Source organism: Pituophis catenifer, unplaced genomic scaffold (assembly GCF_029215685.1).
Source record: "Pituophis catenifer annectens isolate HBS135680 unplaced genomic scaffold, rPitCat1.0.hap2 SCAF_1, whole genome shotgun sequence".
Taxonomy (NCBI): domain Eukaryota; kingdom Metazoa; phylum Chordata; class Lepidosauria; order Squamata; family Colubridae; genus Pituophis; species Pituophis catenifer.
In genome coordinates, this window is record NW_027256881.1 from 44,731,578 (window position 1) to 44,756,285 (window position 24,708).

At 34.1% G+C, this 24,708-nt stretch overlaps 1 protein-coding gene across 2 annotated transcripts; it reads right to left on the reverse strand.

The window, feature by feature from the left end:
- Window positions 1-670: 670 nt before the first annotated feature.
- Window positions 671-24,704, reverse strand: BICRAL (BICRA like chromatin remodeling complex associated protein). Of its 2 annotated transcripts, none has more exons than XM_070932369.1 (12): window positions 24,635-24,704; window positions 16,810-16,858; window positions 15,047-15,095; window positions 14,527-14,595; window positions 11,160-12,851; window positions 9,930-10,020; window positions 8,241-8,341; window positions 7,349-7,410; window positions 7,099-7,244; window positions 6,831-6,925; window positions 5,187-5,289; window positions 671-3,833 (listed from the first exon to the last, which is right to left on the reverse strand). In XM_070932369.1, the coding sequence occupies exons 2-12, from the start codon at window positions 16,851-16,853 to the stop codon at window positions 3,028-3,030; spliced, it is 3,258 nt and encodes a 1,085-aa protein (XP_070788470.1). In that variant the 5' UTR covers window positions 16,854-16,858; window positions 24,635-24,704; the 3' UTR covers window positions 671-3,027. The 2 variants fall into 2 exon arrangements, with proteins under 2 accessions (XP_070788470.1, XP_070788471.1); XM_070932370.1 differs by lacking the exon at window positions 24,635-24,704 and adding an exon at window positions 17,828-17,882.
- Window positions 24,705-24,708: the final 4 nt, after the last annotated feature.

A 24,708-nucleotide genomic window follows, 5' to 3' on the forward strand; every position in this document is an offset into this window, starting at 1 on the left:
ATATATTTTTACCAATATGTGTATTTTAACAGTATTTATCCAACATAACAAAATAAACTGCAATTTGTTATATTTTTTACAAAACATTTTATAAATATTTTTACAAAATGTATACAAAGCAATTTCAAGTGAGACATACTATACAAATGAAAGTTTTTAAGCAAATGAAGTTCATATTACATTGACAAAAAGTGACACACCCTCTTTCGGTAAAGTCAGTCTGTAAGGCCTCCCAAATCTAACAGATCAGTTATGCTGACCTTGTTGAATCAGATTTTTTTTATAGTTGCCAGCTAAAAATGTTTTAACTTTAGACAATGTGGAAAGACATCAGGTAGTCAAGAGACCAAATCTACAAAGCAGGTAAGCACAAATAAATGGCCTTCACTGGATTCAGGACCATGGGCTGCATAACAAATTCACACTTTGTTTCTTTACAATGAACAAAAATATTTTTACTGCATTACCATTTAAAATATTCAGAACTCTAAAACCAAGTTCAGTTTAATAAATAAAATACATTAGCTATCCCAGGTTAATTCAGCTGAACTTTGTTCAGTGGGTTCCCAGCACAAAATCCTGGGATAAATATAGGTATGATTTAATCCACATTGATGAAGTGCATTTCAGATGTCTTGGCTAAGACGTTATCTAAAATTAAACTCTCACCTAAGATTCAAAACATATACACTTTATTTTGGTATTTAGGTTCAGAATAGTCTGTACATACAATGGGAATTTTACACTAGCAGGTAAAACCAAAATAAGAAGTTGTACAAATGTGAATATTTTTGTTTTACATTTCCAATCAGATACTAGTTAAACTAATTTATGTGACTGGTGCAATATACACCCTGCTTTCCAAATTACCTCATTATGGTTACAGTTCAATTATGTTTCCTTCACAAAACCTTGAGGGAAAACCACCTTCTACTCTCTTTATATTACTTAAAAGAAATAATTAAAGCCATCCTCGCAAAAAATAAATTTGTGAAAATTATAGTTATTTAAATTATGGTTGCCATGAAGTGTACAAAATCATAAGCCTGTGACTTTAAAATCACACTTTTTTTTTTAAAAAAAAGGAGGCAATAAAACTAAACTCCATGTTTCTATTCCTATTATATGTGGATTGTACATTAACTGTTGTTACTCTTTTGCTGAATTAAATGATATTTTATTAATCCATGGCAATATGGTCACAATACAAGGATGGTAGTGTGTTCTGTGTTGAATAATATAACAGAATACAGTTTTGCATTACATTATTTGGAATAAAGAAAGGAAAATATGACTCTTTCTGAACAATTCTGGCAATCTGACTGACAACCAGTTCATCATTGCTACGTAGCAAAACTACATAGGGCTTTACAGCTGAATGGAAGAGAAAGATCCCCATCAGATCAGGATCAGAGAGTCCTCAATAAATTTTAAATATTCCTGTAAAGAGAAGCTGCAGACAAAGTGTCTTATAAATCACAGTTCTCTGTCCTTTTGAGCAGGCATAATTGTATGAAACAGTATTAAAGAAAGCTTGTATACTTTTTTCCTTAAGCCTGGCAACCTAAAAGGAGAAATTTGTAGATTTAAATAATAAAGAAATTTACATTATCAATATGATCACCAGCCAAATGCAAACCATGCATGAGGTTCTTTTGGCTCTAGATTATGAGATATATGCTTTTACATGTAAATTTGTTAGTGTATAGAAATCTAACTTTGGTTTGTATGTGTTTTGGTAATATGACCACTGCTGCAAATGGATTAACATTCTGAACAATTAGAATCAGAAACAACCAAAATAACACTGTTCTTTAATTTGTTCAGATTAAGGCTAGTACTCCTTAAACTATAAACATCTACTATAACAACACAATTTTTAAGTAAAAATGCTTGTCATACTTGCTTTAGAAAAACATTATACCAGAAATATTTAGTTGATTATATCCAATTATAAAATACAAAAGCTTCTGCTGAAGAATCAATGTGTCAATCAAAAATGTGTTTTTGTGTATGTGTATGGTATGTGCATGGCTACTTTACAGCCTCTTTTTAAAAGTTCCCATCTATTAGCTTTTCTAAACTTTATGTTTATTGTTCCATACCACATTGTAACTTAAACTCTACAATGTCATTCCTCTAAATTATATTGGTTTCTGCTTATGGAGCAGCTGAATAGCACTTGAAGTATAAAGCTCTGTAAACTCTGCTTATAATTTCTCAGTTTACAATTTTTTCTCTATTTCTTGTAAACCTGACAAAGACATTTCTGCAAAGAGGTAAACTGTAGAATTTTTAACCACAGAAATTTAAATCTTGACAGAAGATATAGAGAACAATTTCCTTATTAAATGTAAATTATTGACGGTATTTAATACACCTCTTATTAAACTGTGATTGTCAATACCGGTATACTACATTATGTAGGGTTTAGTAAATTAATGTTTCATTAAGCTACAACATTAAAACTGTTTATACAACAATGTAATCCGGTGGTTAGAGCGTAACACTTAGCCACAGATCATGATAAAGATGTTGGGAATTTTCTGTTCCATATTTTATTAACCAGTTTTGTCATGTTGCCAACTCTGGATTATACAACCCTAATTGTAGCTATTGAAAAGCCAACAATTGTAAATCACAGTTCATGAATCTGGTTTAGTTATTAATTATAGGTTCAACCTCAGGCAACACATTAAACTATAGTCTAAAATAGAAACAAAAGCTTCTGATCTTACCAGTGCAATTGAGTTGGAAGAAGAGAGGGAAGGGAAAGGCTCACTGAGAATCATTCTTGAAATGGTAAAGAACATGGTTGAGAATTACATTCAATCACAGCCAATGAATAGGCCTTACCAAACAGCTTTCTCTTAAGGTTTTACATTACTGGATACCTCACTGTAACCACAATGAGTATTGCTCTCAAACAAAGAACAGAACCTACTTTAGAAAGTACACGTCAGGCTGTACTTGTGGTATCTTTTCACATTTGTTTCTAAGGGAGATTTGTCCACAGTACTGTAACTATTAACACTCTAAGATACTATTTACAGCAGCTTCTAAAAGAGAGTCAGTTTCTACAATGCTTTCACTGTGGTCTGGAATAAACTTCTCCAGGCAGTTTTCCTGCGGAGCAATATGTGAACAGTTAGGATACTCTAACTGTAGAGAGCCACTAGCAGCTGCCTCACTTTGTGGCTGCCTTTCAGTCTTTTTCAGTTCTAATATATTTTTGAATGTAGTTTCTAAACTCTTATTGACAAGCAAATCCTTTTGGGGTTTTCCAGAAACTTTCCAGTTGTCTTGTGGCAAATCCACATTCTTTGGAGAACTCCGAGGAGTTTTATCTTGGAGGGAATGATTATATGCTGTTTCTGAATGAGAATCAACTGTATTCCAACAGGTTTTATTATGCATACCACGATCTGCATTTGATAAGATTTTAGATGAATGATCTTTAGAAGCTAAAGAATTTTCATTCAACTTGTCAAGACCCTTAAGAGCGATTTTTTGTTCAGAAGGAGCTGTATGTTGGCTTTCAGGAGAGCAGCTTTCAGAAGAGCATTTCTCAAATGTTAAAGCTTTTGCAAGATCTGCCTTTTTAACAGAAATGTTTTCTTGTGGTGGACTCACAATATTGTTAGGCACTACATGAAGTTTGTTGCACATTAAAGACTCTGCTGTGCTTGACTTGTCTCTCATTTGGGTATTAGCAGTCTGGTTTGGAAAAGTTAAAGATTTGCTAGTTTGATGATCACTTCCATGAAGCTGTGTGTCATCAGCACTCTTGTCAAATTGTGTGGATGAGCAACAAAAGTCTGCCAGGAAACCATCTGAAAATTGGAAGAAAAGTATTTTAATATTACACTGTTGTACAACAGCAAGACATAAGAAATATTCTTCAATGTTTTCAGACCTGGGATACTGATATTTTGTCCAAAGTGGAATTTTGGGACCAACTTCTTAATTTTTTTTGGGTCATGGATCTGTAGGAACAAATACTACTGTAAGCCCCATTTACATTAAGCCACAACCAAGACGTAAAAAATAAGTGATCTGCTAAATAAAAACATACAATGAACTATTGTACATATTAAAATATGTTTTTAGGTTTTGGATTGTAGCTTAAGTGGAATTCTGGTTAGTTCAGTGTTCAGTGTGAATTACAATGAAAAGTGTTGTAACAGAATATCCTTTAAAAAGAAGTCAGAGTGGGAAAAAAAGACCTACGAAATCTATTTGGTCTAGTGGTTAAGGCACTAGACTATAAACTGGAGACTTCTACTCCTATTTTAGGCATGAAGCCAACTGGTAACTTTTTCTCAATCCAACTTACCTCACAGGGTGGTTGTTATGGGGAAAATAGGAGGGGAAGATACATTGGATATGTTTGCTGTCTTGTGTTATTTATACAAATAATAAAGGTAGGATACAAATAAATAAATAAATAAATAAATAAATAAATAAATAAATAAATAAATAAATAAATAAATAAATAAATAAATAAATAAATAAATAAATAACATTAAGTTAAAATTACCTGACCTATTAATTATTGCTGGACTTATTAATTGTTGTTTCACTGAAAACTAACGAATGCCTTCTGTACCTACATGCACATTTTTATAAAATAAACTAATATTTAAGAATTTCAAAGTATTTAAATTTCATGTTGAAATTTGTTCTCAATTGCCTTCATTAGTCTTTGTAGCTTACAACATTTCTATTCAGAATTAGCAGAATATTTTTTTAAGTATAGAGGTAAGAAATATACTTGCAAACATAGTTCCTTTTAAAACAAATTACATCATATTTTACAAGTGAAAGTGATTTAAATATTGGCATTTAGCAAAGCAAATTTTTGAATACATGATGCAGGTGTATCAAAATCGCATATTGTATCTGCATCCTTCCAACAAACATACTGTTTGGGAAAGTGAAGAAGAGACAAACAGGTGGTGGGAGAGGGAAGAATTAAGATTAATAGTACAATAATATAGCCTACTGCATTATACTATTATTTACTTATTAGTGTGAATAAGGATCATTATGGATTTTAACAGCCACATATCCATCAAGAATTATACTGAGACTATGTTGCATTCAATTGGCAAGTAAAACAAAATGAAAAAGCAGTGAAATAAACAAAAGAAGTCTCATATCTAGAAGGAATCTTAGTTTCTTACCAGGATCAACTATTGCAAGACGTTTATCCCGGGACAGAGATTGTCTTTCTTCCTGGTTAAACATCCTGTCAATCATTACCATTTCTGCTGAAGGATTTATCCTCTGGAAAAGAAAACAAGCAAACAAAATCAGCGACCATATTACAAACAAAAAATGTTATGCTCCTGTTTTCTAGCCAATTGTTGAAATTATATGGGAACCATTTTAATATCATATCAAACCACAGAACAAAAGTTATATTCTTTTGTATTGTATTCAATACAATACAATGCAGTGCAGTGCAGTGCAATACATAAAAACAGAACTCTGTCTGTTGGGATCCAGAAAAACCTTCTCTGCTGCACTTCTCTGCTGCAGTGCTTGCCCTTTGGAACATCTGACCCTCTAAGGTAAAATCTTCCCCCACCTTCCTATCCTTTCACAACAACCTAAAGATCTGTCTCTGCTTAATGGCCTGGGTCCAAATAGGGGATAGCTCAATGCTGGAGGTGGGTGCTGGATTGATGGCAGACTCCTCCTCCTTTCCCTTGTTCTCTGCTCTCTACCCAGCCATCTTTTTTTTTAATCATACGGTTGTATTTCTCATTATGGTCTCTTTCATTGTTTATTTTATTGTTCTTTTATCTTACTTCTATTCTATTCATTCTTTTCATTTCTTCCTTTTTATTGTTGTTAAGTTGCCTAGAGTAGCCCTGTGGCGAGACATTTGGCATATAAATCTAACAAATAAATAGCATAACAGTTCCAGTGATTGCTGCACCCAATGCTCCTCCAGTGGTCACAGAATTCCCTTTCAGACACTTGGCAACTGGCTCGCATTTACAATCAGCTGCAGTATCCCACAATTAGTTTCCAGCAAAATGGATTTTCTTAACAGCCATATGGTTCACTTAACAATCACGTGAGTTCTTTAACCATCATGGTGATTTCCTTTACAACCATCATAAAAATTGTCATAAAATCATGTAGTGATCCACTTAACAACTGCAACAACTTACGACCAAAGGAGGGAGCAAGGAAATGTGGCAATGGTCAGAGGATGTGCAAGAGCACAATACAAGTTGGGAAGGGTGTAAGCAGCCAACGCGGAAAAACTTCAGAGACGCTGGGGATGATGCATGGGTGGGGGAGACTTTCCCAATTGACTTTCCAGGGAAGCCACCAGGGAAGGTTGCAAATGGGAATCATGTGATTGAATGAGGTTGCCACTGTTTTTTTAGGGTGAACTGGTTGCCAAGTTTCCTGACTGCGATAGCATGACGGCAAGAGTGCTGAGTCTGCTGGAACTCCAAGGATTAGTCAGAATCACCATTCATTCAACACCACTGTAACTTTGAACAGTTGCTGAACAAACGGCTGTAGGTCAAGGACTAACTGTAGTTCGACATGGGTGACTGTAGCAAATGAGGACTATGTTCTACAGCTAAGAATTTCACACCTTTGTAGTAACCTCAATTAAAAACTGGGTCCCCATGCTACTTACAAATGAGACACTTTGAAGCTATCTTATATCTTGGAAATTAATCAACTTTGCTTCCCTCGACCTATTATATTTAGATGCCAGTATTAATCACATGGTTAATGTTACAACCACGGTAATTTGGCCTGAAAAAACATATATAATTATTTTTCATTTGTCTTACCATTGCATCTTCCAATAGAAGACATCTGTATTTATTTAGCATTGACTGTGTTCTTTTCAGAAGCTGTGTTGCTGCAGATTCAAATTCATTATCCACTGAAAAGGCATTAAAATATATTTAGATAGTAGTTTTAAACCCTAAAATATTTATAATAAACCTTTTCTTCCATTTTCCATTATATGTATAACATGTAACTTATAAGCGCCCCACTACCACCACTACCATACATACACACATCTTTTTCAAAATAGTAGAAAGGGAAAAATACCTTTTCTTAAATCCTCTTCAGTTGGCGGTGATCCCTGGCACACATGATATGAAAGAAGTCTCTGGACTGCATCCCTTAAAGATCTGAACTGACTTTTGTCAGGAGTTACAGCCTGTGCCTGGTCCTTCTGTAATTGCTGTAGAATGCTAGTGGAAAGAAGGTAACCATCAGTCAGTTTACAATGACATCTGGAACAATTTTGCAAAATTTAAAAAAAGCTAAAATGTATATTGAAAGAAAAATAACTTACAAGGCTCCTTTGGTTAATTGTTTAGCAGCAGGTCTTTTTTGTCCTACTATATGACCATCCACCTAGGTCCAAAATACATTTCTGTTACATTAGGATAAACTTTTAGTAAAAGAAACTACATTTTGTAGTTGTAAATGTTTTGTACATCTAAAAATGTTGTAAAAAATCCGTTGAACTACTTTCTACAAACTGCATTAATATGAATTTGAACTTTTTATGTGTCACATATGAAAATAAATAAAATGGTTTATATGTCATTGAAGGTAACAATTACAATCTTAGACATACTTGCCTTTTAAATTTTTCAAAAATAATCCTCCTTATCAATAGAATATGCCTGTATAATCAAGCATAAAATCAGGGTGTACTTTTTATAGTGTGATCCAAGAATTACTAAAGTATTTAAAATTTAAAATGGCAAATGCCACCAAATATCTACATTATTGTTTAGTTTCATACAATTTCTCTAAAGAGATTTTCCAATACACTATCATAGATTTCCTCACAAATTTCCCTTTTCAAGATTATTGAATTGAAGCAAATGACAACAAATATGCTAATGCAGTGTTCCATGACACAATCTTTTATTGTTCCTTTAAGCAAGATTATGCCAATAAACAACCTCTTTCATTTTTTATAAACACAAGCACAAAGTAAGTTCTGTTGGTAAACAAATAAATTGTAAGATGTTTGAAATAGACAGGATTATGTATTATGTATTACGGTATTGTTTAGCTTCATATAATATTTAAAATGATTGAGATATATTGATAAGAGATTTACAAATGTACTACTACAGATTTCTTCACAAATCTCCCTTCTCAAAATTATTTTCAGTGGCAAAATGGGAAATTATTTACAGAAAAAAAGCAGGCGATTTTTCCCCCCCTACCTGCACATTTGTTTGAGCAAGCGATGACCCTGCTGTTTTTTCCTGGTGTGGTAACACTGTTCCTATAGGTTGTTGTATGACTTTGGCTCCAGCATCTTGTCCTGTAAATATACTCACTGTGAAGTTTCTTGACATTACACAAAGCAAACATATTTTGAATCTTCCACCTAAATATACATCACTGAAAGATATTAAATAAATTGTCACCGGGAATGTTTTTATGTAACTATTCTAGACTAGTGGTCCCCAAACTTTCTGGCGTGGCGGTCCAGCACGGGGATGAGGAAATGGTGCTATAAAATACAAATAGTCCTTGATTTATGACCACAACTAAGCCCAGAATTTTAGTTGTAAGTTGTTGCCTTCTCTATTTTCCCACCATTCCCGAGAAGATTGTCCTCTCTTGTCCCATCCCCCCAGGAACTCTGCTGTAGGCTAGAATACCTCAGCCATCTAGCAATAGAATATAGAGAAAGAGGCAGAAAAGGGGTGGGGGAGTTAAAAGAATAATCCATCTGGAGTTGTTACATTGCCACAAGCGATTCAAATCCAGCTCCCACTCCCCAAATTCTGTTAACTCTTATCCAGCACTAATTTAGTACTGGCCATTAGTTGACTAGATCCTTATGAATAGACTTGAGCAGTAAATATTGTGAACTACTACTTAACATATGATTCTGATCCTTTGTACCTGACAGAAAGCTAGGATTATGGTCATTGAGCAGGCAGCCTGTATGTGTCTCCTTTAATAACTCAATGATTTATGACCTAACTTCCAGACTCGGTTATAAGTCAAGGTCTACCTGTATAATAGTTATAATTTTATATATAGTTATTTAATGTAGACCTATTATATATAATTATATATAAAAAGACCTATTATATATTATATATAATGTATTTGTGTTCATTTACAATTCACTTAAATAGCTATAGTATTTTTAACCTTCTATATTTTGCATGCCATCCCACCTTTCACTGTATTTATCCATACAAAATTTATATCGATATGCAATAAGAAGCAAGCAATTCATTGAATAAATGGGGCCATAGACTTATCCTTCAAATGTTGCAATATGAATTTCTTTTCCTTCAAAACTAGGAGCAGGTTACAACTATCTTGGGGAGCTTATAATAAGGAATGGGCAAAACATTCCACGCGTAGAACCACCACTTTGGAATGGTCCATCCCCAGAACAAAGTACATCATTCATTTCTGGACATGAACCCATAACATGGGGATTGACTTTCACTTGAAATGTTTTACCAATAAAGGAGAATATTTGGAGCTCAGGGTTGAAATGATGGATACTTGGTGCTCTCTGAGCTTGCTGAGTTCTAAATCAAATCCTTTGTATACTTAATAGTGGCAAGTTCTAACACTGTGTTCACATATATATGATCAAATAGCTGGTATTTTATAAAACATTGCCATATGTTTATAAAGTTACTGAATCACTGATACTAGCCAAAGAAACTTGACAAATGCACTTTTAGATTTTAATTTATAATTAAATATAAATTACATATACAATTTAATTTATATCTTGTCTATTGTATATCAGTAGTATACATACTAATATCTACTTACAAACCGAACTTTTCAACTGATACGTAAGATCACATTAGAATGAAGTAATTCATTCATGAGAGATTAGAAAGAAATTAAAATCTAATAAATTAGATTACCTAAAAGATTTGTTGACTGTGGTTGTCTCAAGTTGTCCTGTGATTTTGATGATGCAACTGAAGATGCCAGGTTGGTTGCTTTTTTTTGAATCTGCAAAGACACAACACAGACATGTCACACATATAATTAAAGAAAATAGATATTTAAAAAGAAATAATCCGCATAAAAAATACATAAGTAGCTGAGTTCTACATGATTTACTTAGTTTTAACCAGTTATTGGATGTACAACAATAACTTCATTTAGGCATCATACTAAACCATAAACCAGGAACACCTAACATATTTTTCAGTGAGAGATGTATGTCCAATAATGTAGTGACATCACTGGGGATGGGACTGGGATAAGGTAAAAATGTTTTCAGACTTTTTTTGGAAGGGCTTCAAATCATTATGTGTGATCAATTCTTTGAGTGCTAGACTTCCAAACTATTTCTGATGTAATTAGAATTAAGGCTATTGATTCTGGTATTAGTTAACTGAAGACTGACTCACCTTCATTCATAGAGTTGAACTTCAACTAATGATATTCAACTTACATCCTAAATCTTCATAATTGAATTGGAGCAAAGTATGGATAAAATCCTTATTTCTCATCTATCATTTGTTATATAAATGCTTTATTCATTCTCTATATACAAATTACTACAAATGACATTTAATTGTTAGCTTCAGTAGTTGGTTCGGATATCACAAAGTTTGTGACTAAACTATTACTTAGCATAATGAAAGCAAGCCACAGTAAGTCTGGAATTATCTACTCCCCTCTATGCCTTTTTTATTAAGTATGTGAGAGCAACTTGGAAATATCCATTTAAATTCCATTTTCAACATAAAATATCATTATGCTGAAATCCCAAACTGTGGTTAATCTTGCCTCTGATTAATGAAAATAAAGCAATTCATAAACTGCAATTAAATTTAAAATAGAAGTGAGAAGTTCATCGAATTCTGACATTCACTGTATTTCATTCTTATCACATGAAGCTCAGTTTTACATGAAAACACATCTAACCCAGTAATGAACCTTATTTCTATGAAACCACATTTTAATCAAAATAATAATTCCATGTAAAAGGGGGGGAGAAAGTTGGTATTATCGTGTCATAAAACAGCAGTTATTTCAAAATACTGCTTAATATTTAGAAGCACTGGCTGCATGATCATATCCAATCCTGCATCATTAAAGAAACTAAATTTATGGAATATTTTTGATCTTGTGAATCATACCTGTCCAAACGAAAATGGTGGCTGGGTTATTGATGCATGACTGAAAGTGCTGACAGGTTTTGACGAAGAAACTGGAAGTCGATGTGATACACTGACTGACAACTGAGTTCTATTTTGCTGTGTCAGTTGATCTCCAGCAAAGCTTCCACTTGAAGCTACAGACTGAACTGATGAGCCAATATTTGGATGTACCGTAGCAGAGGAACTCACAACAGTAAAACGATTACTTGAAGATATATTTGAACCAGTTGCCTGTCCAGGAGATGCTGCTGAAAATCCTGTTCTGCCTTGGGAAAGGTTTCCTTGGTTTGGAGATAAATGTAATACAGCGGAAGAGGATTGTTGTAATGGAATCTGACCACCAACAATTTGAGAAGTTCCATGGTTGACTATAACTTGGTTTCCTGAAGGAGCAAATGTCTGACCAGAAACTAACTGTACAGCATTCTGATTATTCAGCATTTGTCCTGAATATGCTTGGTTACTTCTGAGCATATTCGTAGAGTTTCTATTTAACATAACATGCTCAGTTGATACTTGGCTGGGAACAAGTTGTGAAGACTGATTCTGAAGCAGCTGTCCATTTACAGTCTGGACATGATGAACTGGACTGGGATTTACAGACAGACTTGTGGGTATAAGAAACTGATTCTGAGACGTGTGAGGTTGTCCCATTGGAGAATGGATAACAATGCTACCACTGGCATTACTTACTGTTTGGGGAGTAACTGGTTTTCTTGAATTTTGTTGACTAACAATATTAACAGACATATGTGGACCAACTACTGAATTCTGAGGGGAATTTGATGAAGCAAATGGAATCCCTTGTTGTACATGATGCTGCTGTATTCCTAAACTATTTACATTGTAAGTGGCTTGCTGTCCCATCTGAATTGGTTTGGGTTGAATATTGATGGGAATTTTGTTAGAATTTGGAGCAAGACCCCTCTGTATAATGATGTTGTGTACAGGCAAAGAAGCCTGAAAATTTGTACTATTAAATGGAACAGTTACAGGTTGTGCTACTGGACTTGAATTTGAATTGCCAAATAATGAGTTGCCATTAGGAGTTTGTCTATGAACCAAAAGTCCACCACTCATATTTGCAGGTGCTTGTTGTCCGCCACCCTTCAATATAATATGAGATGCTTCAAGATTATTTATGGCCATCATAGAAGGTTGATTACTAAATGAACCAATTAGTTGTATTTGTCCAGAATTACCAATCTGACTGTTTGACAAATGCTGACTGGGAACACTGATCCCCACATGTTGCATAAAGCCATGTTGCACACCAACTGTATTGCTTGTAAAAGATGCTCCAACAGGTGGCTGTACTACTTGAGTAACTCCAATAGGTTGCAGCGTTTGACCTGAGTAATTAGAAACATTAGAAGCCTGAGTAAAAGATGCTGATGAGGAAGGATGAAGCTGTGTTTGTGCAAACTGTTGATTGGAGCCTATGTTGGCATCCAAATAAGCCTCTTCTGCCAAAGTCTGCTCAGTAATATTAGCTTCTTGCAAAGATTTCTGGAGGATATCAAAAGGCTGATCTTCACTAAGATCAGGCAATGGAGATGATTCAAGTTCATCATCAAGAAACTGAAGAGTACTTGGCAATTGTAGTCCATCATTAGACCCTTCTCCAAGCTGACCACCAACACCTTTGATTGATGACTTAGGGTCAGAGCTCTGAAAGGAAAAAAATACAATAAAATTTCTTCAATCTTTTTTTAAAAGTGCCCAGTGTATAAGCATAGTTCACTATAATGTATAGCATAGTTCACTATAATTATTTTCCTTTTCTCAGGTTTATTATTAGAACAAGAAACATTACTGTTGTGAAACACTGTGAAATAATCCTAACATTTTTTCACCAAGGTTCTCAGACAGCATTGATGGGTGATACCTCTGTGGGTATCATTTAAATCCCACAACGGTCCTGTGAAGGATTAGTTAGAAGTAGCCTGACAGTTCTGAATCCACAAACAAGAAACTCTAATGCCAAATCCAACAAGTCTGCTTTTAATTACCCCATTTGACAACAGGATAAAGATTCTGGTATACAAAATGTATAAACTGATGGCAAGAGCTTAATGTAAATGAGTGGAACATTCTCTTCTTTTTTAACCCTCTGTTCAATCATTTGAATGTTGCAGCACATTTACAACTACAGTTTGTAATTATTTAAGGCACTGGCAGCATATTATCTACTTTATATGAACATTAAAAAGCTACAGCTGTTTACATTTTATATTTTTCTTTAAAGAAAAATGTAAAGTTGATTCGGGATCAAATCAGATCAGACTGAAGTAGTGTAGAGCTGATCAAACTATTGCCAGAAGTCCAGATCTAAAACATCCTAATAATATGCACACTATAAATATTATATATATCTATTTATCACCAGTAACAAAGACACTCTATAAATGTTAAACTTTTATCTAATTGCAAATCTATCATGACATGACATTAAACATTAGGGCTTTTGCCATGTCATGAAATCACACTTCGGATCTGAAGGAAAGAACTACTCCAGAGTACGTACAGGAATTTTATGGCAACTCCTTAAAGCAGCTTGGTCTTCTCCAAGGACCACTCAGCTGCCCTCTGCAACTGCAGCATAAGCTCTGGAAAATATATGTTTTGTTTAGGTGCTATGTGGGTGCCTAAATGCAGTCTGAAACACCTTTGAAGTGTAAAGCACTCTACAGCCCTGTTACACACCATCTCAACCTGTACTATTTAGCTAGCATGTCCAGAGAATAGAAGGTCAGTCATCACAATCTTTATTCTTTGTTAGAATCTGCTATGTCTGAATTACAAAACTAGAAGTGATAAAGAAAAAAACAATATATTATGAGTTCAACTGAATTACAAATCCTGCTATAACAGATCAGGGTATATTAACAGGTAATTAGGGTATATTAAGAGGTAATTCTGGATCACTTCTATCTGTCTCATAATTCTTTCTAATAGACAGAGAGGAAGTAGCAGAAATTTTAGTAACACATTTACCACTTTTCTTGGTAAAATTTTCTTGTACTGTAGCTTGCTCTAACTAGATATCTGCTCAGTTTCTGAATTCCAACAATCTGCATATGTGGGCTGAATAGAATTCACAAAACTAAATACTTTGGGAAAGGAATAGCTTCCAAATGCAATTCATTTCAGGTGTATAAATATTGTGAAATCAAAATCTGAGAGAATAACTATTCATTAATATCACTAATAAAAATAATAGTATATATACGGACAACATAGGTATTTGATCTTATAAGATAATCAATTACTATTTTTATTCCATTCAATTCCATTTAATATAAACAAAGCAAATAATACTGTATATTTTTTTCTTTGTACTTACACTGGTATTGGCAAAAATGGAATTTGAGTTGGCTGCAGAATATCCTATGTTACTCAAGTCTTCACTGTTCTGTGACAACACAAATAAATAGTTTTAAACTAAGAGTAATACATTTAGAGCACAACTTTCCTCATTGTATAATAAGAGTCTGATCCTTAAGTGCTAAAATCCAACATTACATTTTTCCTCCCTCTATTTTTCCATCAACAATTGTGGTTATTCTTTCCAACTTCAGTAAACTTTTTAGCCTCAGAAAAATTCAAAGACAGTTCTCTGCCACATAAACTTGAAAAGTGCTAAAATGTAGACTACCTCTTTTACATCACCACTCATTGGGCACATAAGATTTCTTTTATATGGAAAGAAAAAAAATGCAGAACTGCAACCCCACATTTCTAGTTTGCTGTGATAATCCTTGTATGCATTGAATTTGCTTTAAGATTCTGTGGGCGCACTTCTAGCAACCCTGAAAAATGGTTAACAAAATTAAATGTACAATAAGATAACATAAATAACTTACAGATTTACTACCCCCTCCGTGTAGAAAGTAATTCAGTGCCTGTGGATCTCTAAAATATATATAAACAAAAAAAGTGAGATGGGCCATTTTAAACATTAAAGCATTTTAAAACATAAATGTTGCTAAAATTTAAATTGTTTCAATAGGTAGCAGCACATGGTATTTTTCTTATAGACTTGGAAGGCTAGCAGATTTGGACCAGGTTAGTATTTGGATGGGAACTACCAAGGAATAACAGGACTGTAGGCTAAACTGGGAAATCAAGTAACATCCCAGAAAGCTTTTATATTGTTACCACCACCACTACCCCCCCAAAATGCATGGTTGTGATTTTGTAACCACCCAGAGATGAAGTTGACCTGAGGACATATTTATATTTTAAAAATAAATTGGCTTATAAACAGAAACTATTTGTTTACATTTATCTTTTTCATCTCTTGGTTTATGTTAATATTTCATACGACCAAGAGAATTTTTATACAGTATTTGTATAAATAATACAGCAAATTATAATCAGTAGTAAAAACTACTATTTTATATGGTGAATTTTTTCAAGTTAATTTTTCACCCAAATATATTTCATTGGTTGCCAGTCTTCTATAAATGAAATCTGCTAGAGCAAAAAAGTTGCAACCTCCAAATCATTAACTGAATTCAGGTGACTTTCTATTGCCTGCTAGATGCTCAAAAAGAAAGATTCACTAGGTGGCTATTATTTAAACTCACATACAAACAATTTGAGGAGATTCTCAACTTATTTACTTCCTTGTATTTGTTTTTCTGTTCCATGAAATTCTGCATGAGATAAACAATCCCCAACAATCTTCTATCCAATATCTGCATAATTTTTATAATGCTACTGTATTATCATACTTTAAGTCATGCCCTAGGTTTAAAAGAAATTGGATTTCACTTTTTCTTTTTATATTTAATATAGATGAAAATAAAATGGGATGCAAATATGTAAATGTATATGAAAATATTTTCCAATATGAAAGTGACTTTTCTTAAATAATATTAAATTAGAAGAAGGAAGGGCTTGTTCTACATTATGTTTGTTTTACATGATCTGAGAACAGAAACAAATTAATGGGTGACAATATATACAGATGCAGATTTTGCTGATAAAAATCATAGAAGCCTATAAAAATTAGTCTAAAAAATTAGTTGTTTCTTGAGAGGAGCTTCCCTAGTGAATTTTTATGTTTAATGTCTAAACAGGGTTTGCATCATTCTACTTTCCCATGCTGTCAGTTCCCTTGCCATCTCTCCATACAGTTTTGTTCTGTATTCTTCCTACTGCAACTATCTTTTTTATATTTTTACTATTTTCTTTCCTTTTTTTCTCCTTTTTCTTTTTTGGATATTTGTGCATACAAATTTTATTTCCTTTTCATCATATATGAGAAGCAGAGGTAAATGCTCTGCAGAAAGAACACTGGTCTCATAATAAAATGAATTTTCACCAGTTCTGCTTCTACAGCTTAATGTGCCCCTAAAAAACTCATCTGGCACAATGAAGAATGGCAAGAAAAACTGGAAGCTGCAGGAAATAAAGGGAAATTACAAAAATCAATCTTCCCTACTTCTTTTTGAAAATTTTAAATCCAGTTTCCTGGAGGGGAAATCATTTATTTATTGTGAAATAAAATTAAGCTTCAGAGGATAAAATATTAAAACTGAAGTTGCTTATCAAACTTGCTTTCCTTTTAAAATGAATTTTGAATATTTTTCAAGGACAGGTGTCTAAAATAAAATCTTACCCGATAAGATCAAAGAGACAGGCTTCATCATCATCATCATCCATGACAACTAAGAAGAAAATAAAGTATTCATATTGTAACATACAACACATTTCAAACTATCTTTTTCTGAAAGACTGTTTTATGTAAGAAATTACAAAATATATTTACCATGAAAGTGTTTTTACCATATTAATTTATTGTACTGGAAGGTGACTATGTAGTAGGCTACATCCAGTAATATGGAATCTAATTTTCCTTATTTATTGTTGCCCTCCTCCACCACACCTCTGAACGATTTAGTTCTGTTCCAAAAATCCTCCCAATCCCTCAGATATCTGAGGTGTGCTGATGAATGCTGAGTTAGAATTAGTATACATGCTTATTTCTACTACTAATCTGTATCTGTAATCCAAGCTAGGTATAGGTATTTCTGGACCACAGCCTAAAAAAAGAAATGAAGACCCAAATCCCAATTTGTATTGGTACTATCTTTCAATTTTTCTTCCCCAAAGTATTGTCATGGAAAAAAGTCAAAATATGTTGCTACCATCCCCAAAATATTTACCTATTTGTCTTGTATAATCAATGTGGACCTAAATTTAATGATGTTCCACACACTGATCTATTTTTGTGTTCCATTTGTTTGTTTAGCCTGTGAATGGCTTATTTTTACTGCATTTTAGCTAATTCACAACTCTATACTGTTAATTGATTTTTGTCACACACAATATTATAAATAGTGCAGACCTGTGTGTGTGTTTAAGAGTGTTTCCAGTTTTACGAGATGAATTGTTTGTGCTATTTGGTGCACCAGTTAGGTTTATTAGATGGCTCACAACAAATAATTCCCAAATCTGAGTGTATTTGCCCATTCTATTCTTCTAACTCAAGAGATTTGCCAAATTCAGGTATGTATTGCATTATTTACTAACATATTTTTCTATTTCATCCAAATGAATGAAAAGTACTGACTTTCTGCTGATTCATGCTTATTGTGCCATAGTATGTCCGTGACTGATCCTAAATCCTAAATCACCTGAAGTGCATCCAGATGCTTTGTTCAGAGAATTCTACAACTGTCTCCTAGTTGCACACTCCACATTTTCAAACATGCTTTCCATCTTCCAATCAAGAATCTTATAGCTTCAACTTTGATCAGTTGCAATTTTTTTCTCATGAAATCTTTCCAATAGATGTGAATTATGAAGTACAAGAGCAGACAGTGACAAGGTGAAACATGTATTTTAAAGGTACAAAAGCTCTCCGAGTTGGACATATCAACATGTGGTTCAGAGACTATGATTTTCAAAAATATCCTCTGTGAAGCTGAAATCTTATATTTCAGATTCTCTTTATATGTTAGATATTGTGATATATTATGAAGGATATAAGCATGTAGAGAACATAACCAATAAAACATTTCATCTTCATATCTCATGTACTGACTTTATTACCTAAAGTGCTCTTAAAGGCATAGGAAAGCCAAAGCAAAGAGATATCTAATCTATCTTCCTGCACAGCTCAACTATTTCATGTGCCTGGATCTTGTGACAATTAGGATTTTGTTCTGGAATATAATGGCTGCATAACAGATAAATGATTTAAGGAAGAACTACATCTCATAGTTTTAATTGGCCTTGTTTTCCTGCCATCACCTTTGCAAGGCAAAGTAAAGTGCTGCAAAAGAACACGGTGTAATTGACATTTAATACAAAATGCAACTTGTTCCTTCTGTTCTATCCACCCCATTCCATATTTTTTTTATTTATCCCACTTTTTTTCATATACAACTCAAGGTGGCTAACATACCAATACTCTTTCCTTCTTCTACTTTCCCCTCAACAACTCTATGAGCTGGGCTAAGAGAAAGTAAATGGTTTTTCATGCCTAAAGCAAGCTTGGATCTCTGTTTCCAGGTTTCTAGGTCAGCACCTTAACCACTACACCAAACTGGCTCTCTCTCTTTTTTTTTTTTTCTTTCCTTCCTCAAATTTATTTTATCTCTGTAGGTTTTTGTATACATCCTTTAGGGATGTTTAATCTGATCAACTGTATTCTCTATATATATTTTCACATTTTATTTAAAACCATGAAATTGTTTCTTTAGCACATTGTAAACGCAACCAAATTTTATTAAAGGAAACATGTTTTTAAAAAAACATAGCTTAGTAGAATCCAATCTTTTTCTAGACAGTAATTCCATACATCTATATCCATATGCCAAATTATTATTTGAAGTACAAGAATGTTACTATATTCTATGTTACTTACAGCAGTTTGAAATTGTTTGATATTATTTTGATAAAATTATGTTAACCAATGGACATTGTATTAGATTCAGAATCTCGATAGCTTATTGCATAGTAGTATTTCAAGGATAAATTAGTATTATTACAAACACGTTGTCTATCATTTGTCTCCCATTGTTATGAAGAATATATGTAAGCTTTTTTAATATGTATATTTTCAAGCATTGGCTTAAATATAAAATAAAGTATCAAATATTACTATTTTCTTACTTGGATAGATGGGAGGAGACATGAACACAAATGACACAACCAACGTCTATGGAGTAAGAATGTGTAATTCCCTATATACACCAAGTATGTGTTCCTTTAATCAAATGAAAAGTAGAGAAAGCACTCCCTAATCAGATTTCCACTCACTGGATTGTTCATATACTATAATACAATGCTTTTTGCCCCTCAGAAGTTGCAGAATGTCCATGTATAAAAGGTTCTACTACATATTAAATGTGCTTGTATACGTTTTGGTAATTTCTACTGGAATGCAGGAAATTGGAAACATATTGTTTCCTCTTGCACATTAATTTTACTCCTGACAATTTATTTGTGAGAAGTTGTCAAGTTATTCATTAGTTTGCATTTATACTTCTGGTCTCGCAAACAGTGTGGCAGTGTATCTATAGCTTCTCTAGATTGTGAGCTTAAAGCTAGACAGTATCATCGGCCTTATGATATGTTTCCCAGTGTATGTCCAGCTCATATACTGGAATAGGGACATATAAATAAATTGAATAGATTGGTTATCAGTTAACAACTGCCACATTATTCTTTAGATTCAAAATAAAAAATTAAAAAATCTGCACATGCTCATTATGTGTATTTGCATAATCTACAAATGCATATACGTACACTGAATCTTTCATACCATCCTTTGTGTTTTGTAACAAAGTAAAACAAATGTAATCATTTATCAGTTATAAATTCTAGTTAAAAAGAATAAAAATAGAACAAGCAATCTTTTATTCTACTTGAAACAAAGCAATTAAAATTGTTAGAAACAGAAATGATTACATTATAGAAGTATAGATGCCTGCTTCCCATTATACCAAATTTCAAATTTGCCACTGTTTACTGGTGTGGAATCCATCTATGAAAAAGTGACTGCTGTAAACCAAGATTTATGACTAACAGATTAGGGCTGCACAGTATAAAACTTTAGATCTGATACCAAAAGGTAGCTGTATGGGCCTCTCCTACACATCAAGGAACTTCTTTAGATTTGAATATGAAGCACTACTGGGTAGCCCAATTGCAGTGTCAAAACAGGATGTTTTCAGTTTTTAATTTTGTAATTTCTTTAATACAAATTACACTATTCAGAAATAAATCTAAAATTAGACAACTGGTTGAAAATGTTTTTTTTCTGTTGTGCTATTATTCTAATAGTTAGACTTTCCCAAAGAATTGATAAAGTTCTTCAAAAGTTTTTTTTATTTTATCAAAATGACATAATAAGATTGTGAATGTCTAAACTGTGAACACCACCTGTGCTACATATGAATTATAACCATGACTGAGAATATGAGTGAATGTTAACTTTACCTGTATATGAATAAGAAGCAGCACTCCTAAGATTGGCAGAACAAATAAGCACTATCTCATAAAAGCTATGTAAATTAGTTTTAGTAGTCTGGGCCAATTATCAAATGGACAAAATTTATATATGTTATAAACTGGTATTCTCATTACTTGCCAATTCCCATAATTTCTTTCTATATGTGTTTTAAACATGATGTACAGCTTTTTTACGTGTCTTAGAAAAAAGAAACATTTCTGGATGAAAGTATGGTTTGCTTTTAGATTTAAGGTGGTTTCTAGCACGAGGAAACGTTAATAGAAATCAATGTCACCCTTTGAACATAAATACTGTGTCCTGGGGTAAGATCTGCTGCTGGAAATGATAAATATACCCAGAAGCTCATCTTTTCAGTGTTTGAAAAATATGCCTGCTGCATAAATCTAGGCCTAACAAAACATATTTAACTAAAATGAAGTATATGCCAGATATATGCCCAATTAAAATACAATTTTTCACAATGTCTCCTTTCAAAGTTAGTTTCTTTGATGCCATTTAAATTACTTGCCAAATAAGAAATCCTTTTCTTTCATGAGACTTAATGAAGTCAGGTATTTTATTGAATTTACTATATAATTTACTAAACTGCTATTAAATATTTTAAATGGGTGGGGGAGGGGGATTACACAGAAAAATGTACAATAATTCCTGGAAGGAAAACTGAAATGTTACTAAACAATGTATCTGAATTTTTTAATTTGATCTTTTTCCTTGATTTCTCGATATATTTTACACCAGATATATTAAGACAACTACTAAACCAATGTGCTAGACAAACCTCTTTTAAAGAATTGCCTAGGTGCAATGGTAACTGCACTCTCCAGTTTAGAATGCCAAAAAGCAATGAAAGATGTAGCCTAATGATCAACACTAACACTTAGAACTTTGCTGAAGAACTACTCTTATTTATTGCATCAGTTATTTATTAGGAAACATAATAATAAAACAAGTCCAAATCATCTTTTTTCCATTGAGGGAATTAATGGCTTTACAAATAGATGGAATTAACTTCATTGCTGTCACATTAAATTTAATCAAGCCAATTGTTTCCTAATATTAATCGTTTCTTACATTTATTCAAAAGGTTTTAATTAATTCTGAAAAATTAGAAAATCAAAGAAAGACTTAATAGTAGAAAATTACTGGAAAATACAATGTATCTAGTACTGTTTGCCCATTTTGTTTCCTGTGAAATTGAATATCTAAAAAAATAAACAAAAGACCAGTTATATTAACACTTGCCACCACTTCAATTAAGTATTTTGAGATGACAGAATTTAAGACTACTTGTATTTTAAATAAATATATTTTACTTCTTTACGAAGCCTTCAAAAACAGAAATCTAATGACAGTGGAAGGTAGGAAAAACTGTAGTCAAGTTTTATTATGCTCCCTTACTAGGTTTTCTGGAAAAGGACCTCATTGACACATGTAAAATTGTGTAATTATAAAAAAATTTGAAAGGCCATCCAATTTCCCAAGGTCCTCCATTTTTAATCTACAGATCACACGCTGCTTGTCTTTAAAGTTACTTGCATCACATAGATATTTTTCTCTATGTGATTTATACATTCGAAGCTGGACTATTTCAAGGATTTACAGCCCAATCTGGTGGGGAACACAAGATGGTAATTTCTATAAAAGGAGTTCACATCATTTAACAGAAGTGATAATTGCCATTTGTCCCCATAACCACTAGTATTCTTCATAAGATAGTTAATAAATGAAAATAAAGACGGAAAAACTTTTTAAAACGAATGCTAGTTGTCCTATACAAGAAGAAATCGGGCTTGTAATTGTTAAAAGCATTAAAATACGTGGCACCCTCAACCTCCGTACGATTTTCTCTCCAGACAAATTAAATTTGTCTCAGAAGATATTTCACCCTTTTGGAAATCCATTTCATAAAGGTGAAGAAGGTCCCCGTTTCCATTTTTTGCTCTACTTTGAGAGATGGAAAGCAACTCCACGAAGTAGAGGAAGACGACGCCCCAGCCGAAGGGGAAAGCCTCGTATTAAAAGCATTTCAAAATGGCGGCGGCAGGGAACGAAAGAGAAGGAACTGCGCCACAAATCCTGGCCGATGGCCAGGCAGCGCCATCTTCCCTTCTCCCTGACCCTCCAGCCGGCGAAATACGAGACCGGCACGGAGAAAAGGGACTCTTGTGAGGAAAAATTGGCTCCGTCGACTGAGTTTTGGAAAACCATGTTCAATTCGGAAAATCTCCTAGATTATACAATTTAGGGAGGGTGAAATTAAGCCTGATAAAAACACAAAGGCCTGAGTTTCCTTCGTCCTTCCCTCAGCAAAAATCGACCATTTCTGTAAATCTACTGTACTTGCATTCCCTATTAAGAGTATTGCCCACTCAACTTCTTCGTTTCGATTAAAAAGAAAAAAACGCATCAAAAATGATCCAACGGATTTTCAATCCATTCTTTATATATTTCTCTCCCTCCCCTCCAGGTTTAACCAAAATGTTTAACCAAAACCAATTCACTTATCATTTTTTGGAAGGTTAATCTCATGCCAGATACAGATAACGGAGTCTTCGAAAGGCAAAAACGAAAGCATTGTTATAGATGTAGAATATTTATTATACTTGCAGCTTTAAAAAAAAAAAACATAAATTACAACCGAAAAGGATTTTAAATCCTACCGACCCAGAATTACATACACCGAAACAAATCACCATTTCCATTCCTTGAAACAATGACGCAAAGACAAGAAATCGGAGGAAACTGGAGACAAAAAAATAGTACTAAGAAACGAAATTAAGAAGGAAAAAAAAGAATCCCCGTCAAAAAGCGCAACCCATGCTAGAAAGGCGGTGAAAATGAGTAGGAGATAGGAAGAGATGGTCGCTGAAAACAAATCCAGCCGGGGAGGCAAAAGAAAAGAAAAATTCTCGGCAGCCTCCCGCCCAGGAGCGAGAAGACGGAGCGTCTCCATTTTCCTGAGGAGGAGGAAGAAAAAGTGTTCCACAGACCAGAGAGCTTTAGAGAAAAGCAAAGAAACGAGGGGGGAAAAAAAGAGGGAGGAGATTTGAAAAGATTATTTTTCTTTCTCCCTCTCCCTCTCACACACACACATACACACTTGATTCCCCTCTTCCTCACAGACACACACACCCTCAGTCACACTGGCAGACACATACACACACACACACACACACTCAGGCACACTTTCTCTCCCTCTCTCGACGGCCAAGGGGGTGGCCAGGAGAAAAAAAAAGCCCAAACAAAACAATAACTAATTTTAAACCGGCTCAATCAGTGAGTCATTAAAAGAGGGGCTTTTCTTCCTCCTCTCTACATTTGCATGGCCTCCGCGAGAGAGGGGCAGCCCCCCCCCATCCTCTCCCGCCGCCCACCTTGCAGCTATCAGCCTAGCCCTGAAACCTTATCTGTCCTCTCTCTCCCCCCCCCCCTCTCTCTTCTCGCTCTCTCTCCCTCCTTGTTTGCCTCTCCCCCTTTAAGAATCACATTTTGGAGGTGCCCTCAGTAGCCACCACCACAGCCTCTTCCTGCAAAAGAAATAAATATTTCATTTCCATGTGAATTAACATCTGCCCACCAAGCACCACCCGCGCAAAATCGCCCTCCTCCTCCTCCTCCTTTCCTCTCCTCCTCCTCCTCTTCTTCTTTTCTCTTCTCCTTCTTCTTCCTCCCTATGTCCCCCCCCCTTCTCTCTCTCTCTCTCTCTCTCCTCTCCTCTCTCTCCAGATATATATTTATATACCTAGCCCCAGAGCCAATAGCTCTCTGGGCTGAAACCTAATATCCTGGTTTTGGCAACTCCTGGTTGTTAATTTGCTCCTCTTTCTTTTCTGTCTGTCTGGAGATAGATTTCCCCCCCTCTCTTTTCCCTCCCCGAAGGAAGGGAGGAAGGAGGTTGTGTGTTTTTTTTTTCCTTGAAATTTTTATCACAAAATTATAATACACTCAAAGGGAAACTCACCGTCATGAAAAAGCAGTGCCTTGTCAACGGGGTTTCTTCGCCATCACATCAGGGGCTGGCAGTGTAAGAGAGAG